The 21,025-nt window shown below is 36.5% G+C and overlaps 1 protein-coding gene across 3 annotated transcripts in view; it reads right to left on the bottom strand.

The window, feature by feature from the left end:
* Window positions 1-3,513: 3,513 nt before the first annotated feature.
* The window catches only part of MAP3K2 (mitogen-activated protein kinase kinase kinase 2), a 51,654-nt gene continuing 34,142 nt past the window's right edge, over window positions 3,514-21,025 (bottom strand). For 2 of the 3 annotated variants that reach the window (XM_057430002.1, XM_057430003.1), the window contains 9 exons: window positions 20,548-20,627; window positions 18,857-18,924; window positions 15,875-15,970; window positions 13,541-13,747; window positions 12,681-12,829; window positions 10,792-10,923; window positions 9,258-9,387; window positions 8,302-8,479; window positions 3,514-6,503 (listed from right to left, as the gene is read on the bottom strand). In XM_057430002.1, the coding sequence (XP_057285985.1) occupies window positions 6,278-6,503; window positions 8,302-8,479; window positions 9,258-9,387; window positions 10,792-10,923; window positions 12,681-12,829; window positions 13,541-13,747; window positions 15,875-15,970; window positions 18,857-18,924; window positions 20,548-20,627 (1,266 nt within the window). In that variant the 3' untranslated portion in view covers window positions 3,514-6,277. The remainder of the gene's footprint in view (window positions 6,504-8,301; window positions 8,480-9,257; window positions 9,388-10,791; window positions 10,924-12,680; window positions 12,830-13,540; window positions 13,748-15,874; window positions 15,971-18,856; window positions 18,925-20,547; window positions 20,628-21,025) is intronic. The other variant, XM_057430004.1, reaches the window with a different exon arrangement.

Raw genomic sequence — 21,025 nt, 5'->3', positions numbered from 1 at the left:
TTTAATTGTATTTTTTATCTCTTTTTTGTTTTTTATACACAAGATATTCCATGTAAAGCAGCAACAGCAGTGCAGTTACTGGTAGCAACATCTCAAAAAGTAATAAAAAACCCCATACATCCAGACAGTAGTACATTGCACGCACACGTGATTCCCATACACCCATCAACAATTGGTCAGAGTATTAAATCAGTGTACAAATTAAATATTTCCAAAAATGTGCAAAAAAGTCAACGTTGATAGAAAAAAACACCTTTGTGTACATACATTACAAACTGTGCCCAGCATTCAACTGAGAGTAAAAACATTTACAGTGAGAAACTGATAGATTAAATAGAGAATTTAATGGCTACATTAAAATGTACATTAGATCAAGAGAAAATTTACAAATTTTTATTCATAGCTTCATGAAAACTAAAAGCCTACGTTCCAATTCATCTAAGTCTCCTCCATGTATTTACAGTGATACTCCATTACATGACTTCTGCGAGGCCTGAGATGACAGACACTAGGCTTTAATAAACTGTTCCAATTTTAGGAGCACACCACCTTTTTTACTGATATTAATGAGAAACAAACACTACGGAACTGACAATCTTATGCCTGTTCGGAAAACAAAATGCAATCCTTGGTTTTAAATCCACATTATATAACCTCTGGGAAAAAGGATAATCTAGTTTTGGGCAGAAAGACATGAAAAACCTCTGAAATATTTCCTATGACTATGCACTCTGGAGTTAAGAGTATCCTTTTCCTTCTCTCTCTCTCCAGAAGACCCTGACCTCCAATCCTCATCGGTGGCCTAAATTTAAGGGCTGAACTGTAAGATAAAATTTTAATTTGTTTTTATCCAGTTCCTCTCCCTTTAAAATAAATTTATAAAAACTAAGACCTAGACGAAGCGTGCCTGCTAGCATCGGTGCCCTGACACGTGAGGAAGCTCATTTACTCCACCCCATTGACCCCTCAAGCACACATATGTATATTGCCAGGGAAAACTCAAGGGTTACTCCAGCAAGCAGGAAGCTGCAGCAACCTGGATTCAAGTGACAGGGCCCTGGTATAAAGCTGTGCATGAACTCGCACCTTATTCAGGAGCTGTGGGTGGCCACCACCTATGCAGTACCGAAGTTACGCCAACTAGAGAGAAAACCCATGCAAACCAAGTGGGGGGAATAAAGAGAGAAAGGAGCTCCTTTGGTTCTGATTGAGGACTTTGATTCAGAAACCCTGGGTTGGTGGCATTTCTGCCTGCCCCCACTGGTGTGCATTTGTGGCTCCTCCTGAAGGCAGCATTGACACCCAGGTAGCTGTGGGTGACATGTTGCCATAAGGTCAAACAGACTGCTCCCCAGTAGCTCTGAAATGTTCTCACTATAGTACATGGAGCAGCTCGGGTCACAAATCTGCTTATCTTTGTGGTGTGCCTTGAATCTCTCAAAGCTCAGACCCGGCTGCAAAAGTCACCAGGTCTAGTCACCAAGCTTATGCACTAATTTTAAAATTACAAGACTAAGAGTTTTAAAAAGAAAACTCTTCATTTTAATGCTGGCATGAATTTTGCACATCAAAACAGTGACTACAAACACCCAAATCTCTTAAATATGGGCAGTGTCTATCACTTTTTACTAGTACCTTGCTTTAATCAGCAGTAGCTTTCTGATGGATATACATATATCTCTAAGTAACAGTACTAATTCATGAAACATCACTTCTGGCTATATGTATACGGGGATAGAAAAGCTTTGGTAATTGTATGTGATTTTACACTGCAGACTTGTTATTGACACAAGACGGCAAGTTACCAGCAAGAAGAAATGATACTGGCAGTAATACTTCTGCTTTTCCAGAAACACCATAGGGACTTACATTCAAGCACACACATTATGCTCTTCTATATGCGTGACAAAGACTTTCAAGATTAAAAAAGTAAGAAATCAGTTATAAATAACTGTAGATCTGACCAATTTGCTCAAGCTGTGGTTAGACATTGCTCTGTGTTGTCCCAAAGAATGGCTTGCTGTTCTGCACTGTACCTACAGCTGCTACAAAGTTTTCAGTCAAGACAACGGCAGGTTAGATTTACCCAAAAGGCACAGGAAAGAATGTCATGGGCATGGTGGTAGCCTCACTGAGAAATCTGCTGATTTGCTAGACACATTGTATCTTGTGTGTTGAAAGTAAACAGCTTTTAATTCAGTACCATGTTTACAAATGTACCAACTATAACTCCAAGTCTGTTATGAATGCTGCTGCAATCTCTAAAGTAAACCCAGAGTCTAGTACCCAGAGCTAGGAAGCTAAATCTTGGCTCTAACAGTATTTCTGTGAGTACAGAAAAGTCCCTTTTCTGATATGTGCATCAGTGTACAATCTCCAAACCACAAATACAAAACCTGTATTAGCACAGGAAGCCCTCAGGAAGTGCTCAAAAAATCACTTTTTAAAGTTCTGAATGTAAACGTGTGCCGCAGGTTCTAACTAAAGCACACTTTTCAACGTAGTCAGGCAAATTCTGGTTTGGGTACTTTGCGAAAAAGTGCCCATATTCTAAGACTCTTTGGTGACACGGAATTGTATGACATATTTCAACACTGTGTTCAAATATGAACAAAATTAAGGCATACAAATAAAAAGGCACTAGCTAAAAAAAGAAAAAACAACAAAGACATTTTTGTGTTGTTACACTGAAAGGACTGTTTAGCTACAAATCAAATTGTAACTCCAAATTTTAAGACTAAAACTGACAAGGAAAAAAAGCCTAGGCCAATTTACCTTTGCAGTTACTGGATCCATACCTTTTTATGTCCCCACACGGATATTTCTATCACGCAGATTAAAAATACACAACTTGCTCTAACACAACTGAAATTTTCAGTTGCACTTTAACAGGTCTGTTAGTCACACCATTAAGAAGCAGTTCAACTGTTGTTACTTAATACATGCAACAGACAGAATAATAAAATTCTTTGGCCAATAAGTAAGTGTTGAAGATACGCATACTCACTGGGAACCTCGGTCCTTCTTGACTGAAAGAACCGCTTCATCGTGGCACTTACAGGAAAGCAAAACACCCTGCAATGGGATTGTTTTCACTGGCATTTTCGAGTCATTGGATCCAACATTAAGAATAATTCATGATTCTAAAATGCTGGTATCTTTGTTAGTAAAATACAAGAAGGTGCAAGCAGGGATTTAAACTGGAAGTTTAAATATGGAGTTCCATGCGCCCTCTCAAGTTCTCTCAGGCTCTAGAACTAGCGTTTGTTCATTATCAGTAGCCAACGTAAGTGTTCTACAGACATTGTATACAGAGGTACTACAGATTGTTTTACCGCATTACCGCAGTAAGGGATGCATACTAGGCTAGCCTTTTGCTAAAAGTCTGATTTAGCTTCGTAATTATTTCTAGCTCAAAATATTTATGTTAATATCTATCTAATATACTGTAAGTTGCTTAACAAGCAGACAAAGTCTCCATAGGGTGAAAAAAACAACAGCTCAAGCCTAATCTTGGTTAAATTAATAAAATTTTACTAGAATCACTTTAACTGGCAAATAGCATCTTCATTTAAGAAGCATTCTATGTTGGCAGCTTTCTGATGCAGCAAAGAAATGAAGGAAAATGCCTTCGGGCAATTCCCTTTTTCCTGGCTCCAAAATGCTTACCGTTGTCATGACTGAATGCCATTTTTTTCAAAAAGGCACAAAAGCAGCAAACTTGATTATTCAGTAATTAAAAAATCCCAACAAGAAAGTGATATTGCAATATACATGAGCCAGCACTGCCTCACAAAAAGGACACATTATAAGAAAACTAGATTCTGAAAACTGTCAAGCTTCAGAGAGTGCAGTTTCATTTTAGAATAGTATATTTAAATGTTATGAATGCTACAGATAAACCTGGTTACATTTTCCCTTTAATGTCCTTTTTGGTAATAGAAAATTTCCTTACCTTTTCAGGTATCACTGTCCAATACTGATTTTTATATACATTTTTCATCTTGGTTTTGGTACCTTCTTTATCTGTTTGAAACCAATCATTTTGATGATATGATATTTAAATTACCTACATAAACTATTATGCTCTACATCCCTGCTGTCACTAAATTTTGCTTATAAAGCAAAAGTCCTTTACAGCAGAGTACATATCAGTTCTCAAAAGCTGCTTCCATAGTTTTGATCTAGTGACAGAGAAGTGACTAAAAAAATGTCAGTACAAACTGACTTTCTTTTTTTCTTTCAGTCTTCTAAACCTTCCCTGGCTTGGCTAGTTCTTCCCATGCTCAGAAAACCTTGCGCAGTTGCGTACCTTGACTGAGAAAATTCTAAGTGCTGGGCAAAATACTCATATAAACCAAAGAAGCCACTGCCCTCAGTCACAGGAGAGATGACAGACTCAAAAGAAGTCATTCTTGCTCCACTGCAGGTAAAAGTGATTAGGATAAAGCCATACTCCTGCTTATGCTCCGATAAAAAATTTGGAAGTTAGCAGCATAAATGTGGAAATCTCATGAGTGAGCTACCATGGGAATGGGTAAGCTGCTTCTTCTGTCTCCATGCACTTCATAATTCCGATAGTCCTCTAAAGATACAAAACAGGTAGAACCTTGTCAACATGGATACGGTTCACAGTACCAACCTGCTCTGCCTTCACTAAACAACAAAAGCAAGTAATGAATCATTCAAAACAGTATACAGTATTTCAGTTCTGTAGTCCAACAGTTTATTTCCAAATACCCTTTAAATTATTTGTGTTGTGTTCTTCTACAAAGCTATGGGAGTTCGACTTCTCTGTTATGAAAAGTCAGTCATTCTACACCTGATCAGTACCTGGACTTCTCAACTGAGAAGAAGTATTTCAGAGTTTTCCTTTTGTTCTTTTATTATACTCTTTCAGCAATGGAAAAAGTGATTAACGTATGTTTTATGACAGCTGGAAATCCGACAAACACCAATCATCTGGATTATCAGGCTGGAGTAATCACATATGTTATTTAGCTGCTGGCCCTCTTTGCACATTTGGATTATTCTTCATACAGTCTTTTGTGCTCTGCCTCCTTATTTATGTGGATTCAACATCACGACCTTATTAAAAATGTAAATGGAGTGTTGCCTTTCTCAGTGATTTCTTCCTGGCATTAAAGATGTTTAATTATTTCAGGAATTTTCAACACATCCCAGATGACTGAACTGTGTTACTAGAACAGGTTTTTTAGTGCATAATGGGGAGAATTTTGTATTATTCAGGCACTTGATGTTGACATACATTCCATCCTAGTGCCTCTCAACAGCTTTGAAAACATTTCTTATAGCTCATTCTGACTCAAGTAACTCATATACTGCACAAGGATTAGTCACTCCCCCTCCAGCTATTCATGGGACTGTGGAGGAGAACTGATTCTCAACATCAATGTTATACCTTACCTAAGATAACCGTTGCCCTCCAAGCTTATGCAACAGAGGTTCTCTTTGGCAGATACAGCAGGAGGCATTCTCCTAATTATTTACATCCAACAGCTGACCCTTGTCTATTATGGAAATTTCCCCCTTGCAGTATAGTAGTTCTGAGGAGTCTGGTTCTATAATCTGTTTGCCTGTAGTTATTTTCCTAATAAGAAAATGCAATAGTTCTACACCGAAACCTCAAACTAGTACATCAGTGTTGAGTTCTTTTTTGTTATTTTCTTTTGGTCACATAGAAGTACCGATTAGACACACTGGTGTACAAAGAGTTCCAAGTTCTAGCTTTATCATTAACTCTCAGAACTGCACGTTCCAACTTAAATTGTAAAATCCAGAAACTGATTAAACTGCTAAAATATAAGAACTTAGAACTCTCTGCCACAAAAGTACCTACAATGTAAAGAAGAATCACAGAGAAGTAACCTTCTGTCCTTTAGCTGCATGTCTGTTTTTCCCTGCACCCTGAGTCAGTCAGTGGTGTCAGAAAAAGTCACACAGTTCCTGACTGTCCAAGCATTTGTCTTCTTTTTTTTCCTCGTTAAATAAGGAACAAATATGTACTAAAGTGCTTTATCTACATGAACCACATCAGTACATCATAGGAACTAAAAGTTCTAGTCCTGGTGGGAGCTGGGGAGAGAAGATTCTCATCTTAGATACAAAATTTAGATTATTTACAATCTAAGTGAAACAAAGTTTCAAGAGAAAAATTCTCTCTTGTCTTTTTTTCTCCTTTTTTTTTTGTAAAAAATAAAAGTGCAGTCAAATAGAAAATAAACGCAGTAGATGCAAGCCGAGTTGAGGCAGGCTGTTAGTGATAGTGTGCAAACGTGTGTCTTAGCAGTTCATCTGCAAATGGTCGCAGCTTGGCCTCGATAAAAATCCGTTTCAGGAAATCCCGAGCATGGTCGGAGACATGAGGTGGTAGCTGGGGGTTGGTGGGCTGAGTGGCAATTTTAAAGATGGCAGCCATTGCTTCAAACTCTGCCCATGGTGGCTTCTCCGTTAGCATTTCTACCACTGTACAACCTACGCTCCTGAAACAGAGGCAGAAGTGAAACAGCAGGTTACAACAGAGTCATGCCCTTTTATGAAAACAAAGAAATAGCAGAACGCGACTAAAATGCCCCAGGTAAGTAGTGTCCACTTAACTCTACAGAGCAGCTTCAGTGGAAAACAGCTCTAAAAAACCTGCATGTAATAGCTGTATGCTCTATCTTAAAGTTACACACATCACTACCTACATCTTCACTTTATTACTTCACTGGGCAAAAAGCTACTATGTCAAGGAAGAGGTAATCAGGTATTTATCTAGGCAATACCAACTGTGTTATGGCACTGCACTATTCAGTGCTCAGCAGGTTGATGCAGGCCACCAGTGCTGCACAACCTGTGTGTCCCAGCTCTTCAGACGCCTGCAGGATTTGGATGCACTTGAAAGCTTTCGTTCTCTTTAAGGCCTAACGGAAATGCAAAGCAACAGGAATGCTTTGAGTATCCTGTACATATTGCTAGCTCCTTAAAAATACATGAGTAATGTGCAAACATAACATGGCCACTTCAAAAGTTGAAAACCATACTTCAATGGTACCTTCCTCTGCTAGTTAAGGATACTAAAAATACACTTAAATTGCCAAACAAAATGTTAAGATCCTAAATAATCTTTGTATACAAAGCTTATGTTTAAAGGATTTAGGAAGGCAGAAAGATATGCATGTGGCCAGAAAATTTTTGTTCCGTAAGTCCTGCAAGATCAGCCTCTTCCAATAACAAGCAAATGATACTGCAAAATGGACAGCTGGAATAATTTCCCGTTTTTCATGAAGTTTTATGTTTTACTAATATGTTTGCAAGAAATTTATGGTTAGACAGAGGCACATTTATTTACACAATAGGATTTACTGACTGTCTGAAGTCAAACTTCAGTATTTTTTCTTAGTTTTAATGAGAATTTTCTCCATCACAAAAACATCTATTAACCTTGGTACAAATACTTCAATGTTGAACAAGCCAACTGCCTGAAATCTATAAGGCTGTTCTAATAGTAATTATTCTGCTATACTTGAATAAGTGATCTGAAGTAGGCTAAATTAATTTCCCTGATATTTAAAGTATTGCCACTGGTTGGATAAAATACAGTTCTTTTTTAAACAAAGTATTACTACTGCATCTCTACTGTTGCCTACCCATTATTCTGTGTGTTCACAGATCACCTGCAGTGCAAGGAATCTAATCACTAAAATCATCTGTCCACCGGGCTGGACCTATGCTAGACTATGTCATATTACACAGTGTATCACAGGCATTCATTTTTTAAAATTACCTTTCCCTCTTAATTCTTAAGTATTTAATAACAACTTAAACCAAATTATTTTTTGATACTTCCCATTTAAATCTGGTAAATTCATTCTTATGTGCTCATTTTTTAAAGGACCTGCATTTCATTTTCTGTCTTGCATCAAAGGTATTTCATTAATGAAATTTCATTACAGGACACTGACTTAACTGCTGCTTCAAAGCTTCCCATTTTGCTATCACCCAGTCCCTCTCCAGGACCCACAGTCTGGTAATCCTAACTTCATGCAGGACTGGTCCACAGGATAATTTTATGTTGTTCAAATTGATGGGCCAAGAAACTGCCAAATGAAAAATTCCCAAATTTCAGTGTTACACTCTCCAAATATCCTATGACACTAAGTGCTCATACTTGCCACCTTCTTCAGCTCAAATCCCAGCACAAAACACTCCAACTTCAGATAACAAACACCTACACACTCGAAAAAGTGACCATTCTGAAATAACCTTCAGAAGAAAATTATTTCCTTTTTAACATACCAGATGTCTGCTTTTCTGCCGTACCCTTCTCCACTAATAACTTCTGGACTCATCCAGTATGGAGTTCCTGTGACAGACTTCATTCCTGTGCCAGAGAGACAGATAGTCTGCAGTCGTTTGCTGGCACCAAAGTCACCGAGCTTCACATTGCCTGCTGAATCTCGCAGAATATTTGCTCCTGCAAGGAAGAGAATACAGTGTTACATTCATGAAAGGCACAAAAACCTCAGGCTGTCTCAGAGGTTTTTTCAGAACACTTATGTACATAAGTATGTACAAACTGACAATGATAACTCAACTTTTTTTGGAACACAACACTATTGATAGAAAGCAACAGGAAAATTGTGAAACTTTTAGGGAATACCACAACATTGTGCTCAATGCACCTATTTGGCACATCACCATCTCTCTACATATTTATAATTTGCTTACACAAGCCGTCTTGTACCTATCTATCTGCAGAAAGTAAAAATGTCTGTTTCCTCAGGTTTCCTGTCAGTAAATAGAAGAAGTCCAAGTCATTTGACCAGGCAAGTCACCTCTGCAGTCATTTCTTGTACCAGTGAAATGTTTGGTAACTTCTATATAATAGATGAAACAAAACTCTGTAAAAATAAGCTTTCAAATCATGATACTTTCCTCTGCACATTCTATTTGCAATGACATCCTTGGGTATGTTCAAAACTATTAATATTAAAACTAGAAAGAAATCTGTTATAATTGTTTTGCAGACAAGACGCCACAAGCATTGCCAGAAGTCTGCTAGAACATCACAAAGATGCTTATATTCTCCCCTTCAGGATACAACAGTGAACAAGAATAAATGATGGAAAGCAACCTTATTGATTTTAAGTCAGTATTTTGGCATTTCAAACTTACACATTTTAGTGCTTCACACAAAACTGGTACAGAATCTGTAGCACGGAGCACTGAACTGTGCACAGAACTATCATTACCTTTAATATCCCGATGGACAATCATATTACTGTGCAAATAGTGAACTCCTTCCAAAATCTGCCGCGTATATTTACGAGTCACATTCTCTGTGAGTGCTCCATATGATTTCAGTTGGTCTTTAATGGAACCCTACGGCAAACAAAAAGTATAAACCACTAACATTTCTAGAATCACAAGTGGGCTGATACTGTGGCTGAACTTCAATAAAATTTATGCCTGAAATGCAGACACTTAAAGTTGCAGTACTTATATAGACTGGCTTATAAGCACAGCTAAAGTTTTATCTCCAGTGAGAAAAATACACACTTTGACAAAAAAAAAAAAAAGGCTGGACAGAGAATTCATATACTGAAATGCTAACCTATTAGCTTTAAAATTGTCAAGCAGCTGAATAGTTCCAGTACGATGTACAGTAAAAGAACAGTACTTTCACTTAAACACCACTCTAATTTTTTGATGGTTAAATGATGATGCTCAATTTGAACAGAACACACACCATTCACTCTGGTTAGTTTATACTCAGGCAAAAAAAAGATTGTCAAAAATACCAAATGCTGGAAGATGGTGCTGTATGTAAAAATTAAAAGGTAAGAAATTCTTGACTTAAAAAAACATGAAATAAAAAATTAATGCTTTTGCAACAGTTTTGTATAACTTGGCTTTGTTACACAGTTACAAACTGTGTAACAGTCCTCCAAATCTCAGAAAATTACTTCTGTGACAGTCCTTCAAATCTCAGAAAAATTCAACAAGGCCCCTCCTAAGAGTGCAGAACTCACCTAAAAAACTCCAAAAAAGAAACAAATAAAGAAAGCTCCAACTCACTTCCATCACCAACTCCCCCCACTGCCACTGTTCTTCTGGAGTGTCACAGCAAAGTAAATGCTGTAACTCTGCAGAAATAGAGCCTGTGTTTTTATACAAGCACATTTTATTTAGCTCTGCTGACCCCACCTAGTGAGAAAATGAAAATCTACAGTTTTCTGACCTTAGTTTCTTAACAAAACAGTAGAAGAATCATCCAACTGTACCTGAATGCCCCACAGAAAGCAAGCACCAAGATTATTTTCTGTATGCACTTATTCCCACACCCATCTTAGCTGCTTTAGGTGGGTTTTTTTTTTGTTTTTGTTTTGTTTTGTTTTTTGTTTTTTTGTTTTAAATAACTGAGCACTTCACATGGTGACTTTGCAACAGCACAAGCTGATGCACAGCAAGGAGGAACATTAAAATTCAGGAAGATTTGTGAGTTCATTAATGATAACACTGTTTTTCAAAGATGTTGCCAGGCACGTCTTATGCCAAAATCAAATGCAAAGAACTTTTGTACAAATCAATCTAACTCTGAACCCCCCCAAAAAGCAATAGATAATGTCAGCTGCTGCAAGCTCTTGCCAGCACCCATCTTTGGGTACTGTTTTTCACTTGGACATTTCTTTAATATCTATGTGCACTACTGCAAAAGCCGTCTACTTGGGTGCTTGTCATACTGCATAGTAATGATGGCTGAAGTGAACAGTCTCTCTTGCTTACCCCAGGCATATATTCCATGAATATAGAGAGTGTTCTTTCTGGTGGATCTCTCAAGAAGCCATAATACTGAACAATTCTTTCATGCAGCAGATTTTTCAGCAACTGAATTTCACATTCAAGTGCATTTACTTCCTAAAAGGAAAAATCAAGACAAAATTTACCATGTTTGACATAGGAATAGTAATGTTTTGGATTTGTGGGTTTGTTTTGTTTTTTTTTTAAGCATGACTGGATGTTTATGCAAGCTAAGAAAAAAAAGTCTTGTAGCTTATGTAAATTTTATACATCTTATAGTAAGAAAATGTAACTGTTAGATTGAAGGAAATAAAAACTATGGCTTTTCTATAAACTGACTTTAAGATGATTTTGGTGTTACGCCAGTCTTTTTCTGGTTTTGAAGCTACATTTGTTTCAGAGCATAGCAGGTACCACTATGTGCATGAAGTGATCATTATGCAAAATGTCACAATCCTCCAAGTGGGTACAAAAAAAAAATAAAAATCTTTATACCTTTGTAATGCAATAATTAGCATTAATTCTTGACTTTTCCAGGATGACAGACTATGCTTTAAGAACACCTTTAAAGACCACTTAGCATTGTGATAATAACATGCAACAAAGAACGACATCAACACATACAGTGCTTTCCCTAGAGCTATCCGAAATATTAGAACTTTTGCAAACAGAAAGATATTTGAAATGGCCTGTGTATTAAGATGCTGGAAAAACACTAACCCATGAATTCAATCTCGACTGGATTCCAAATTTCACCTATAAGTCTTTCACCAAAACTTACTTTATATCTATCACAGACTATTACTGATATCCTTGCTCTTTTGAGGTTAGAAGAAAAACATTTTTTGATACCAAAAGGGACACATTACAAAATGCTATGACAACAGAGGTCACAAAACTGTTGCTACAGGACAGACTACAGTATTTTATATTTAACACTTCAAAGCATAATCAGTGTTTCTGCTACATTTTAAAGAAGTAGCAACAACAACTAGAATCTACAGCACAAATGATTCTTGTCTTTTTTTCATTGATCCTACATCACTAGTAGCAGCAACTACAACTAGTAGCTATTCAGTTCTGCAATCATGCTTACACCCATTGTTTCCCTGGCCTTGCTCCCCACAGTGCAGAATGCAGTCCTAATGCAGGAAGTTAGTAATTCTTTTTCCATCCTGTTGAAAGCAGCAAGTACAGTTTAGGAAAAAAGACAGAGAAGATCAGTGCTACTTTAAAATAGCTTCTTTCCTCAAGTGTCCAGTATTTAAAGAAGGACCAGTTTCATTTTATAGTGAAATAAACTGTCAATGAAACTTTTGCTCTTCAAGAAGAAATACAGCAAGTAACAGTAACTTCCCCTGATGCCCAAGGTTCAAAAAAACCCAAACAAAAACCCAAGCAAAAAAGCAATCAAACAATTCCCCCCAAAAGATATAAATTTCAAACTGTCTTCAAAGCCAAACAAAATATCCTTGAGAATTTATTTTTGGGAATACTTAAATTAGTACAGATTTTTCTGCTTCTGAGTGGAACTGGTTCCAATTCCTGTACATATAAATAATTCCCTATTTCAGAGCACACTTGATAATAATTGTTTAGTTCTAAAGGCTGAGACTATACCAAATTAAGATACGTATGTTTGCTGTATAAAGGATATGTCTGAAAACAAAAGCAAAAAAAAAAAATGGGATGCAACATTAAAATCAGCTAACCAAACTAATTCCTTAAAGTACTTACAAAACAGGATTACTGACAGACATGAAAACACATCATGTTTTAAAACATCAGGCTGTTCAAGAAAAGTAACATCAGTCTAGTTTAGAACACACCACTTCAACAGAAGCTCCTTGCAAACTCTCTTTGGTATTGCTTACCTTGCTGGTTTCTGGACTGTCAGGATCAAACTGAACTTGCTTAACAGCCAGTTCTCTTCCGGTATCAGCATCATAACACAGATATACTCTGCCAAATGCACCTTGACCCAGCAGCTTACCAAGTCTCCAATTAGTTGGAGCTCGTGGTGCTGAAAATATAAGTATGTTTTTGTTTTCAAATGAGCCTGTTATTCAGCTGATCGAGAAAAACTGGAATACATAGAAAATAGTTTTTTAAAAGACTACATTTTCAACAACAGAAACTACGTGTCCTAAAACTTCCCAGTTAAGTTAAAGATCAATAAAACTTCCTGTAAGATGGAAAACACAAGCTACTTAAATTTATTCACAAAATACCTTGTGGTAGAGACAGACATACTTAAAACAGAAAAGCATATTAAATAATTTAGTAACAACTTAAAAAGAATTGAGGCATGATTAAAATGTACCAGCTACTGAAGTAATCAAAAAGTAAATTTGCTCCTGAAATGCCACCACAGGTATAAACCAGTACCACTTAAGTCCTACAGTTTATCAGAAGATGTGAACAACATCTGCAATAATGAATGGTAACTACAATTTAGATAACCTTTCTCAGGTCCTCAAGAGTCTAACAAATCATCAGAAATGTTTTACAGTGTTTTGTTATTACAGATGCAATTCCCATGTGAAAATCTGCATGAAGGTTGGCACAGTAAGCAACGAAAAAACTGCTGAGCATACAGTCTTGACTTTTCCCTATTAGAGAGACAAAACCATTATTCAATTATACATATTTTGATGACACACTTAGTTTTGACATTATATACTTGAAAGGTAAGAGAGCTTTACAGTGGAGTTCACAAAATGCTTTAACTTACAGCGACTGGGCGGGCTGATGTCCATTACTGACAAGGTAGGATTGTCTATATCACTTCCTCTCCTCCTCATTCGATTATCTTCATATTCTGGTGTAAAGACGCTGCTTCCGCTACTGGTGCTCAGTGAGTGATCAGTGGGACTGAAACTAACTGGTGATCGGAAGCTATTCCCCTGAGTCCTTCTGGCTCTTGGAAAAGTTTTACGACCTTCAGTGATATACAAAGAATACTAATATTACACTACAAAAAACACTGCTATGCAATATGTGTATGCAGTATTTTATGAATTCCACATAATGTAGTTCAGATCTTCTGCAGCATATTATATTAAACAGGGGAAGTTTAAGTTAGATATAAGGAGGAAGTTCTTTACTGTGAGGGTGGTGAGGCACTGGAACAGGTTGCCCAAGGAAGTGATAAATGCTCCATCCCTAGCAGAGTTCAAGGCCAGGCTGGAAGAAGTCTTGGGTGACATGGTTTGTGTGTGGTGTCCCTGCCCATGACAGGGGATTGGACCTAGATGATCTTAAGGTCCTTTCCAACCCTAACTATTCTATGATTCCATGATGTAATGATCATGAAATTTACTGGTTTAACTGTCCACCTAGACAAAAACAAACATTCACCACAGATGTATCTAAGAATTAGACTGAAACAAGAACTGGTTTACATTTAAGTGACTGAAATTAGGACCAAATTCTGGAACTGTTCTGAAACATCATCAATGTGCTTCACAAACCAAGAGGGCTGTGAGAGGAAAAAGGAACATGCCCTGCCTCTACTTCTGTTGCTTTATTAAGACATAAAACTCTCTTGATAAATAGGAGAGAGAGGTATTTGTTTACATTCCAGTGGTGCCCAGGCTGGCATCTTCACCCTGTAAGCTAGAAAGAACTGAATGCAGAGAAAGACCTACACATGGAATCAACAGGAAGACCATACATATACATATGTATAGAAATCACAAACAATGCATAATTCAGAGATAGCTACAGCATTAGAGCAAAACAAAACAAAAAAGGGGGGGGGGGCATTGATCTTCTAAAATGATAATTACAACCAGATATATTAACATGACTTGTGTTAGTTATTTGGATAACACTAACAGTTTTAGGTTAGCATGGCCTGATGAAGTTTCATCCTACAGAACTCAAAAATAGCTGAAGTAGTCTCTGATTCATTAGGTATTACATTGGAGAAGATGTTCCCAGGGGAACTGAAGAAGGCAGAAAAAATATCTTTAAAAAATAGATGCAGACTTATATACTAGTCTGGCAGATATAAATTCCAAGAAAGATATGCAAACAAATTAAGCAGTTTTATAAACCACTGAGAAGATAAGGTGATAAAGCAGCCATAATTCGTTTGTCATATATAGCTAATCCAATTTCCGTATTTCATTGGTACATTCTCCTAAGCTAACCAGTGAAGTTTTGCATAGACCAAATTACTATGTAGAGTATATCCAAGACATTCAGAGCAGTTACAAGTTATTTCTCAGAGAGGGAGATAATTTAAGTGGACACCCCCAGCAGTTTACCTTCAGTCCACTTCCATATGCTATTTTAACTGATGATATATATATATATATGATAAACACGATACATTGAAATATTGCAGATGACACCAAGTGAGGTGTGGCTGGAAGTCTACTTAAAGATAAAAATCAAAATTTATGATGATGTTAGTAAATTGGAGATGATTCAGAAATCCACAAGATGAAATTCAGTAAGGCAGTACAACATAGATAAAAAGAGAAATCAAATACAGAAACCACAAAGTATAAAGTAATTGGTTGGTTAAAAGTCATGTACAAAAGGAAAAGGAACAAAATAAAAGGATATAGGATCTATAATGGACCAGAGACTGAACAGCAGTCAGTATGGTGACTATGAAAAAAAGTTAAGTATCATTCTGGAATGTAATAACATGACTGTTACATACTGAGTTATATTCTATGTTATACATAAACTGGCCATGAGAAAAGCCTCAGCTACAGCAGTCTACCAGGTTTTGGCCACTACAAGAATCGAGAAGGGGAAGGGGTGTGTGCCACAAAGGTCAAAAGCTTATACTGGATGACTTGTTCTCTATCTTTGGGCATGCGCATTTTGATAGCTGTGCATGAGTCATGAATTCTGTAACCTGTAACTTTACCAGAGGTTAAGTCTGCTCAGGAGCTCTACCAGTCATTAGAATTTGAGCAAGTGAGTCTGGGGAAAGAATTAATCTTTAATTTCTCCAATTTTTTTATGCATTAAGATTTTACAATCTTAAGCGATTAAGAGAGAAAACATATTAATAAAGTAGAACTCCTACAATATTAACACTTACCATCATTGTAGTCTTGCTGATTATATGAAATATGGTATCTTCGGGGATAAGTTCCCCCCTTTCCAAATTTCTCAAATATTGGAATATCATACTCTACTAGAAAATAAAAAGCTACATTTCAAAATTTTAAATGTGACAAAAGCATGTTAATCAGTTTGGTATAATAAACTAAAACATAGTGGAATATATGAGAGGATTTTTTCAAGATCAGTATCAGAGAAAAAAAAACTGCAGAACAAAAGCCACAAATCTAAAAAAATCCCAAGAAATTATAATGACATTCAGCCAAAAGTTCTAAAGGATCAAAAAATCAACAGATCAAGTGGTTTCGCACCTCTTGCTTGAAAGAATTTAGAGTACTGCAGCATGCCTAATTGCTCTGGTTTAAAAAACAGTTTCTAGAGGAAAACTGGTAGAAGCCATTACAAGGAATAAAATTTGAATATGCATAAACATGAATAATTGGTGAGAAAGTCAACAAAGCTTGAATTATGAAAAATCGCTCAATAGGTCCTCTTAAAAAAAATATTGAAGGAGAAAAACATTCATAAGATGAAGGGTAAAGTCCCTCATGCATAAATAATTGGTTTGAAGATAAGCCCGAAAGATGGGAGTGAATTGTCAACAGTTCTATTGGAACTGTTGCACAAGAATCTTGGCTACAATTTGCACTATTTAATTATGCATCAATTCTCTGGACAGAACAATGAATATTGAGGTGACAAAATCATTTGGAGCCAATAGAAGAATTACAGAAAGCCCTTAAGAGTCTATCTGATTTGATGTTAAAATGGCAGATGAACTTCAATGTAGGCTAGTGTAAAGGGGATTTTGTTTTTTTTTTTGTGATAAGAGTTAAAATAAAGCAGCTGCTGAATTCCCTGTACTGGCTAAGAAGCAAATTAAATGCTATAAATCATTAAGATACACTAAACGAAGTTTTGGTCCACTCAATTTCAAAGAATTTAGTAAAACTGGAAAAGATTTAGAAGTACAGAGATGATCAAAGATACAAAATTGCTGCTCCATAAGAAATGTTGGCTTCTATAGACTAGAAAAGGAGACAAAGTCTATTATAAAAAAATCACAAGGGGCATACTTCTTCATAAAATGCAGTAAGTTGCACAACTTCTTGTCACAACATACTGTTGAGACTGAAGAAGTTTATACAAGTTGAAACAGAGACCTGAAAAATCTGTGTGTGGGGGGGAATCCATCGAATCACAGAAGAGTCTCTTCCATTTACAGAACCCTTAAGCTATACATGACCAGGAATATATTCTGAGGAAGGAATATGACATGCTTCTCTACAGAAACCTGGTACTGGTTGTGGCAGGAGGAAGAACTAGGCCAGATAGATATTTTTTTTTGACTCTGTATACTATTCTGCTTTTGTTTCGTATCAAATCATGAGAATAAATGTTGAACTAATGAGCACTATCTATCCCATTGTTAATATACCAGATTATCTCATAAGTAACTGTAATAAACACAAATAAACTAGATTAACAAAGGCAAACTAATTTGACATTATTAACTTTATTGGTATTTATCTCTGGCATCTAAATGCCTCTTTTACATAGTTTTGCTTTTATTTTCATTTAAAAGTGGTGCAATCTCTTAAACACGCTAGAATCCCTAAAAGAAAAAACACACCATCACAGAGTTACCTGGATAAAGTTTCATAAACAAAATATGAAGACAACAGAGTACAGAATGGACCAAACCCCACAACACACCCCAGATTCACTGGGAGCTAATTACTGTTCAACAGCAAAATTCTGTAGCAAAGCATGTCCATGAGAGACACTTCACAGCACTTTTGGGGTTACCCATTGCACTTCATATCCTGAACCATGCACAACAACTTGGACTCGAGCCAGAGTATCATATGAAAACAGTATTAGTAGTGATGATTAATTTATAGGCACAGCACACAGTTCTCCATCTTATCACTTTGCAGTGCTTTCAATTACAGAAGTCATGAACACTTTAAAGTGATCCTCATTTCACGCAGGAGAAAATTAAGACTCCATGTACTGGTTTTGGCTGGATAGTTTTATTTTTAGTATATTATATGGTGCTATGTTTTGGATTTCTGGCCAAACCAGCACTGAGAGATATTTTAGTTATTGCTGAACCATGTTTATACAGCATCAAGGCTTCTTTTATTTGTTGGCTTGTCACACCACCCCACCAGTGAGCAGGCTGGGGGTGCACAAGAAGTTGGGAAGGGACAACTGCAACAGGTGACCCCGGCTGAGCCAAGGGATATTCCATACCACATGAGGTTGTGCTCAGCAATAAAAGCTGGGAGAAAGAAGCAGGAAGGGGGCATGTTCAGAGTCATGGTGTTTGCCTTCCCAAGCAACCATTACATGTAATGAAGTTTAGCCATTTCCAGGAAAGCAGGACATCTGTCTGCCAACGGGAAATGGTGACTGAATTCTTTGTTTTGTTTTGCTTGCATGCACAGCCTTTGCCTTCCCTATTAAGTTGCCTTTATCTAAACCCACAAGTTTTCTCACTTTCACCCTTCCAATTCTCTCCCTTATCCCACTGCAGGAGAGAGAGCATGCAGCTGTGTGGTGCTTAGCTCCCTGCTGGAGTTAAACCACAACACTTCAAAATTAAATAAGTTAACCAAGGTTATGTGCAAACTTCGACATGGATATTACAGTCCAGTTTAACAACTGTTGTGTGCCCCACTGCATCATTTGTTCTTTTCAGAGAAGCACACAGTTAATACTTCGCACACTAACAGTGGTATTACACATAATCCAGGAAAAAAAAAAACATTTGGAAGATATTATATTTCATCATATATTTTACTCTGTGTGTTGGGATTGGATTCTGTGACTTTGTTTTCTCCTACCATATTAAGTTTGTGTAATACAATACTTCTCAGTGTGAACTTCCCTTCTAAGCCCTTATTTACAAGAATAATAATTCTAGATAGTATATTCAGTGATTTTTGCCTACCTGAGAACTCCTGATGATTATCTGGATAGCTCTGGGCTCTTGGCATCCGAGATTTGGGATAGTTGTCTCTGGAAGCGTGAAAACACACAGTATCTAAAAAATGTTAATCTGGTACTTGATTTTATCTTACTGTTTCAAAGTTCTTTATGACTGATGAAAAATTACTGTTATACAAGTTGCTGCACTGGTTTACAAATGTGGAACCCAATTTTGAGAATAAAATCTAGTAGGTATCAATAACAATTCAAGATCAGTAACAATGGAAAAGTTTGCTTGATGAGCTTAATGTAGTAAGAAAGCAACAGATTGTTAATGAGCAATGGTATTAGTAAAAACATGAATTATCACAAGTAAAGCCACAAAGGAGCACTGTAGTGTTTAACACCTTTATGGCTAAACGCAAAGTTTTATAGACTGGCAAAATGTCTTACATAGCCTACAAAAACTCTTGAGGAAATCGAAACAAAGAAATGTAGAACCTTTTAATGTCTCAAAATAGTTCCTTTTCTCTCCATGGAATTCATAGGATTAAGAGAGTAATTTTATTGAGTTATAGAATGATGAAGAATTTTTTGGCTCTTATACGATCATATCATTTCTTACCTACAGCTGGTATGTAACTCCCAGCCACCAAAAGGAATGGATGGGATTGCCAGTCAGAGCAACCGATAAATATACCAAAACAATGTCCTCCTTTCTCTGGCAAGAATTTCTCTAATGGGTAACAGAAGCTAAATGGAGACACAAAACCTACATCTTTGTAGGAAATACTTGAATAAAAAAAAAAAAAAGAAGGAAAACAAACTAAGTAGAGGTGACAAAAGTAAATAATAAACAACAAAAAGAAGTTTTGGAGAAACAGGAGTTGAATTAAGATGGTTTTGTTTCCCCTTCTGGCACTCACCTTACCGCACAAAACCCTAAAAGTTTGGCAATTTGGTAGAATTGCTATGCTGTGTAGCTGCATCAAACACCCTGTGTGTATAACCTATCACACTCTAATCACAAAATACTTTTTGCATGTATTGTTCTCTTACTTGTGAAATAGAGACTAGTTATTTAACTCAAAAATTTATTAGATTAAATGGATCTGTGTCCTCAGATCACATATCCTCAAATGAAATGTTATTATGCAATACTGTAGCTCTAATTGCCATAGGTAATGATTTCCAACTTTTTATCTATCAATTAAATATTTATTTAGCAGTATTATTTGTATAGCAGTTCCAAATAAAGAAGAGCAAATCTGCACAACGTAAGACCCAATTATTATTTGTCTGACCAACCATAAGCGAAACAGGAGTATGTTTTGTTTGGCTTACCTGGTGGCTGAGAAACTGTGGACAGTACCTAAGAAATTAAAGTCTGATGGGGTGGCTCACTGCCATGGAATATGATTCACATATATATAAAATGGGCAAAATTGAGTAAAAACCTTCAGTACATTTTTGTAGGATTTAAAGTCTAAATTTCTGTGTTTGAAATACAATTTACTAAAAAAACAAATAATTCTATTTTCCATGTGTTAGTAAGCAATTAAGTTTCAATGAGCTTTTATCAATGTTCTGTAACTTGCAGAAGAGTTTCTGGAAGAAGTTCAGTAAAAGCTGTCACTGGAGAGTTATTACATGTTACAACAGATACATTATGCAATCTAATCAAGATGAATAATGAATGCAAGTAACTTTTACCCATCTAAAGGGCTGTCAAGTGAGGGACAGCTTCCCGAGCCAGAGTTTTCAGGACTGCTCAAAGACAGTGGATCCAGCATCTAATAAATAACAAACAGAGAAAGACCAGCAAGTTCAAGTTGTTTGCATTTGGGTTGGGTTTGTTGTTTTTGCTTGTGTGTTGGTTGGTTTTAAATGAAGGTTTCTGCTTTGAAACACTTAACAAACCAGAAAAATTAATTACTAAAGTTAGCTGCCATAGTTGAACCTGCACTGCATTCTGCAATCCTGAAAGGACTCTTTCATTCTTCTCACTTCTAAATAAAATTTAGTTAAGGTATTTCATCTTCTATCATGCTTTGTACATAAGCTGTACTGCTACATTCTTCCTGAACACACCACTGTCTTTTAATATTATGGCAACATCTGCATAAGGGTAGCTAAACAGAGTAACAAAAGTAAGTCCTTTAAAGGATAAAAAGCTGAGACTGTTAAAAAA

This window comes from Pezoporus wallicus, unplaced genomic scaffold (assembly GCF_028554395.1).
Source record: "Pezoporus wallicus isolate ANWC-B61680 ecotype Strahan unplaced genomic scaffold, APGP_CSIRO_Pwel_v1 contig_5261, whole genome shotgun sequence".
NCBI lineage: Eukaryota > Metazoa > Chordata > Aves > Psittaciformes > Psittacidae > Pezoporus > Pezoporus wallicus.
This window is presented reverse-complemented; position numbering and strand designations above follow the sequence as displayed.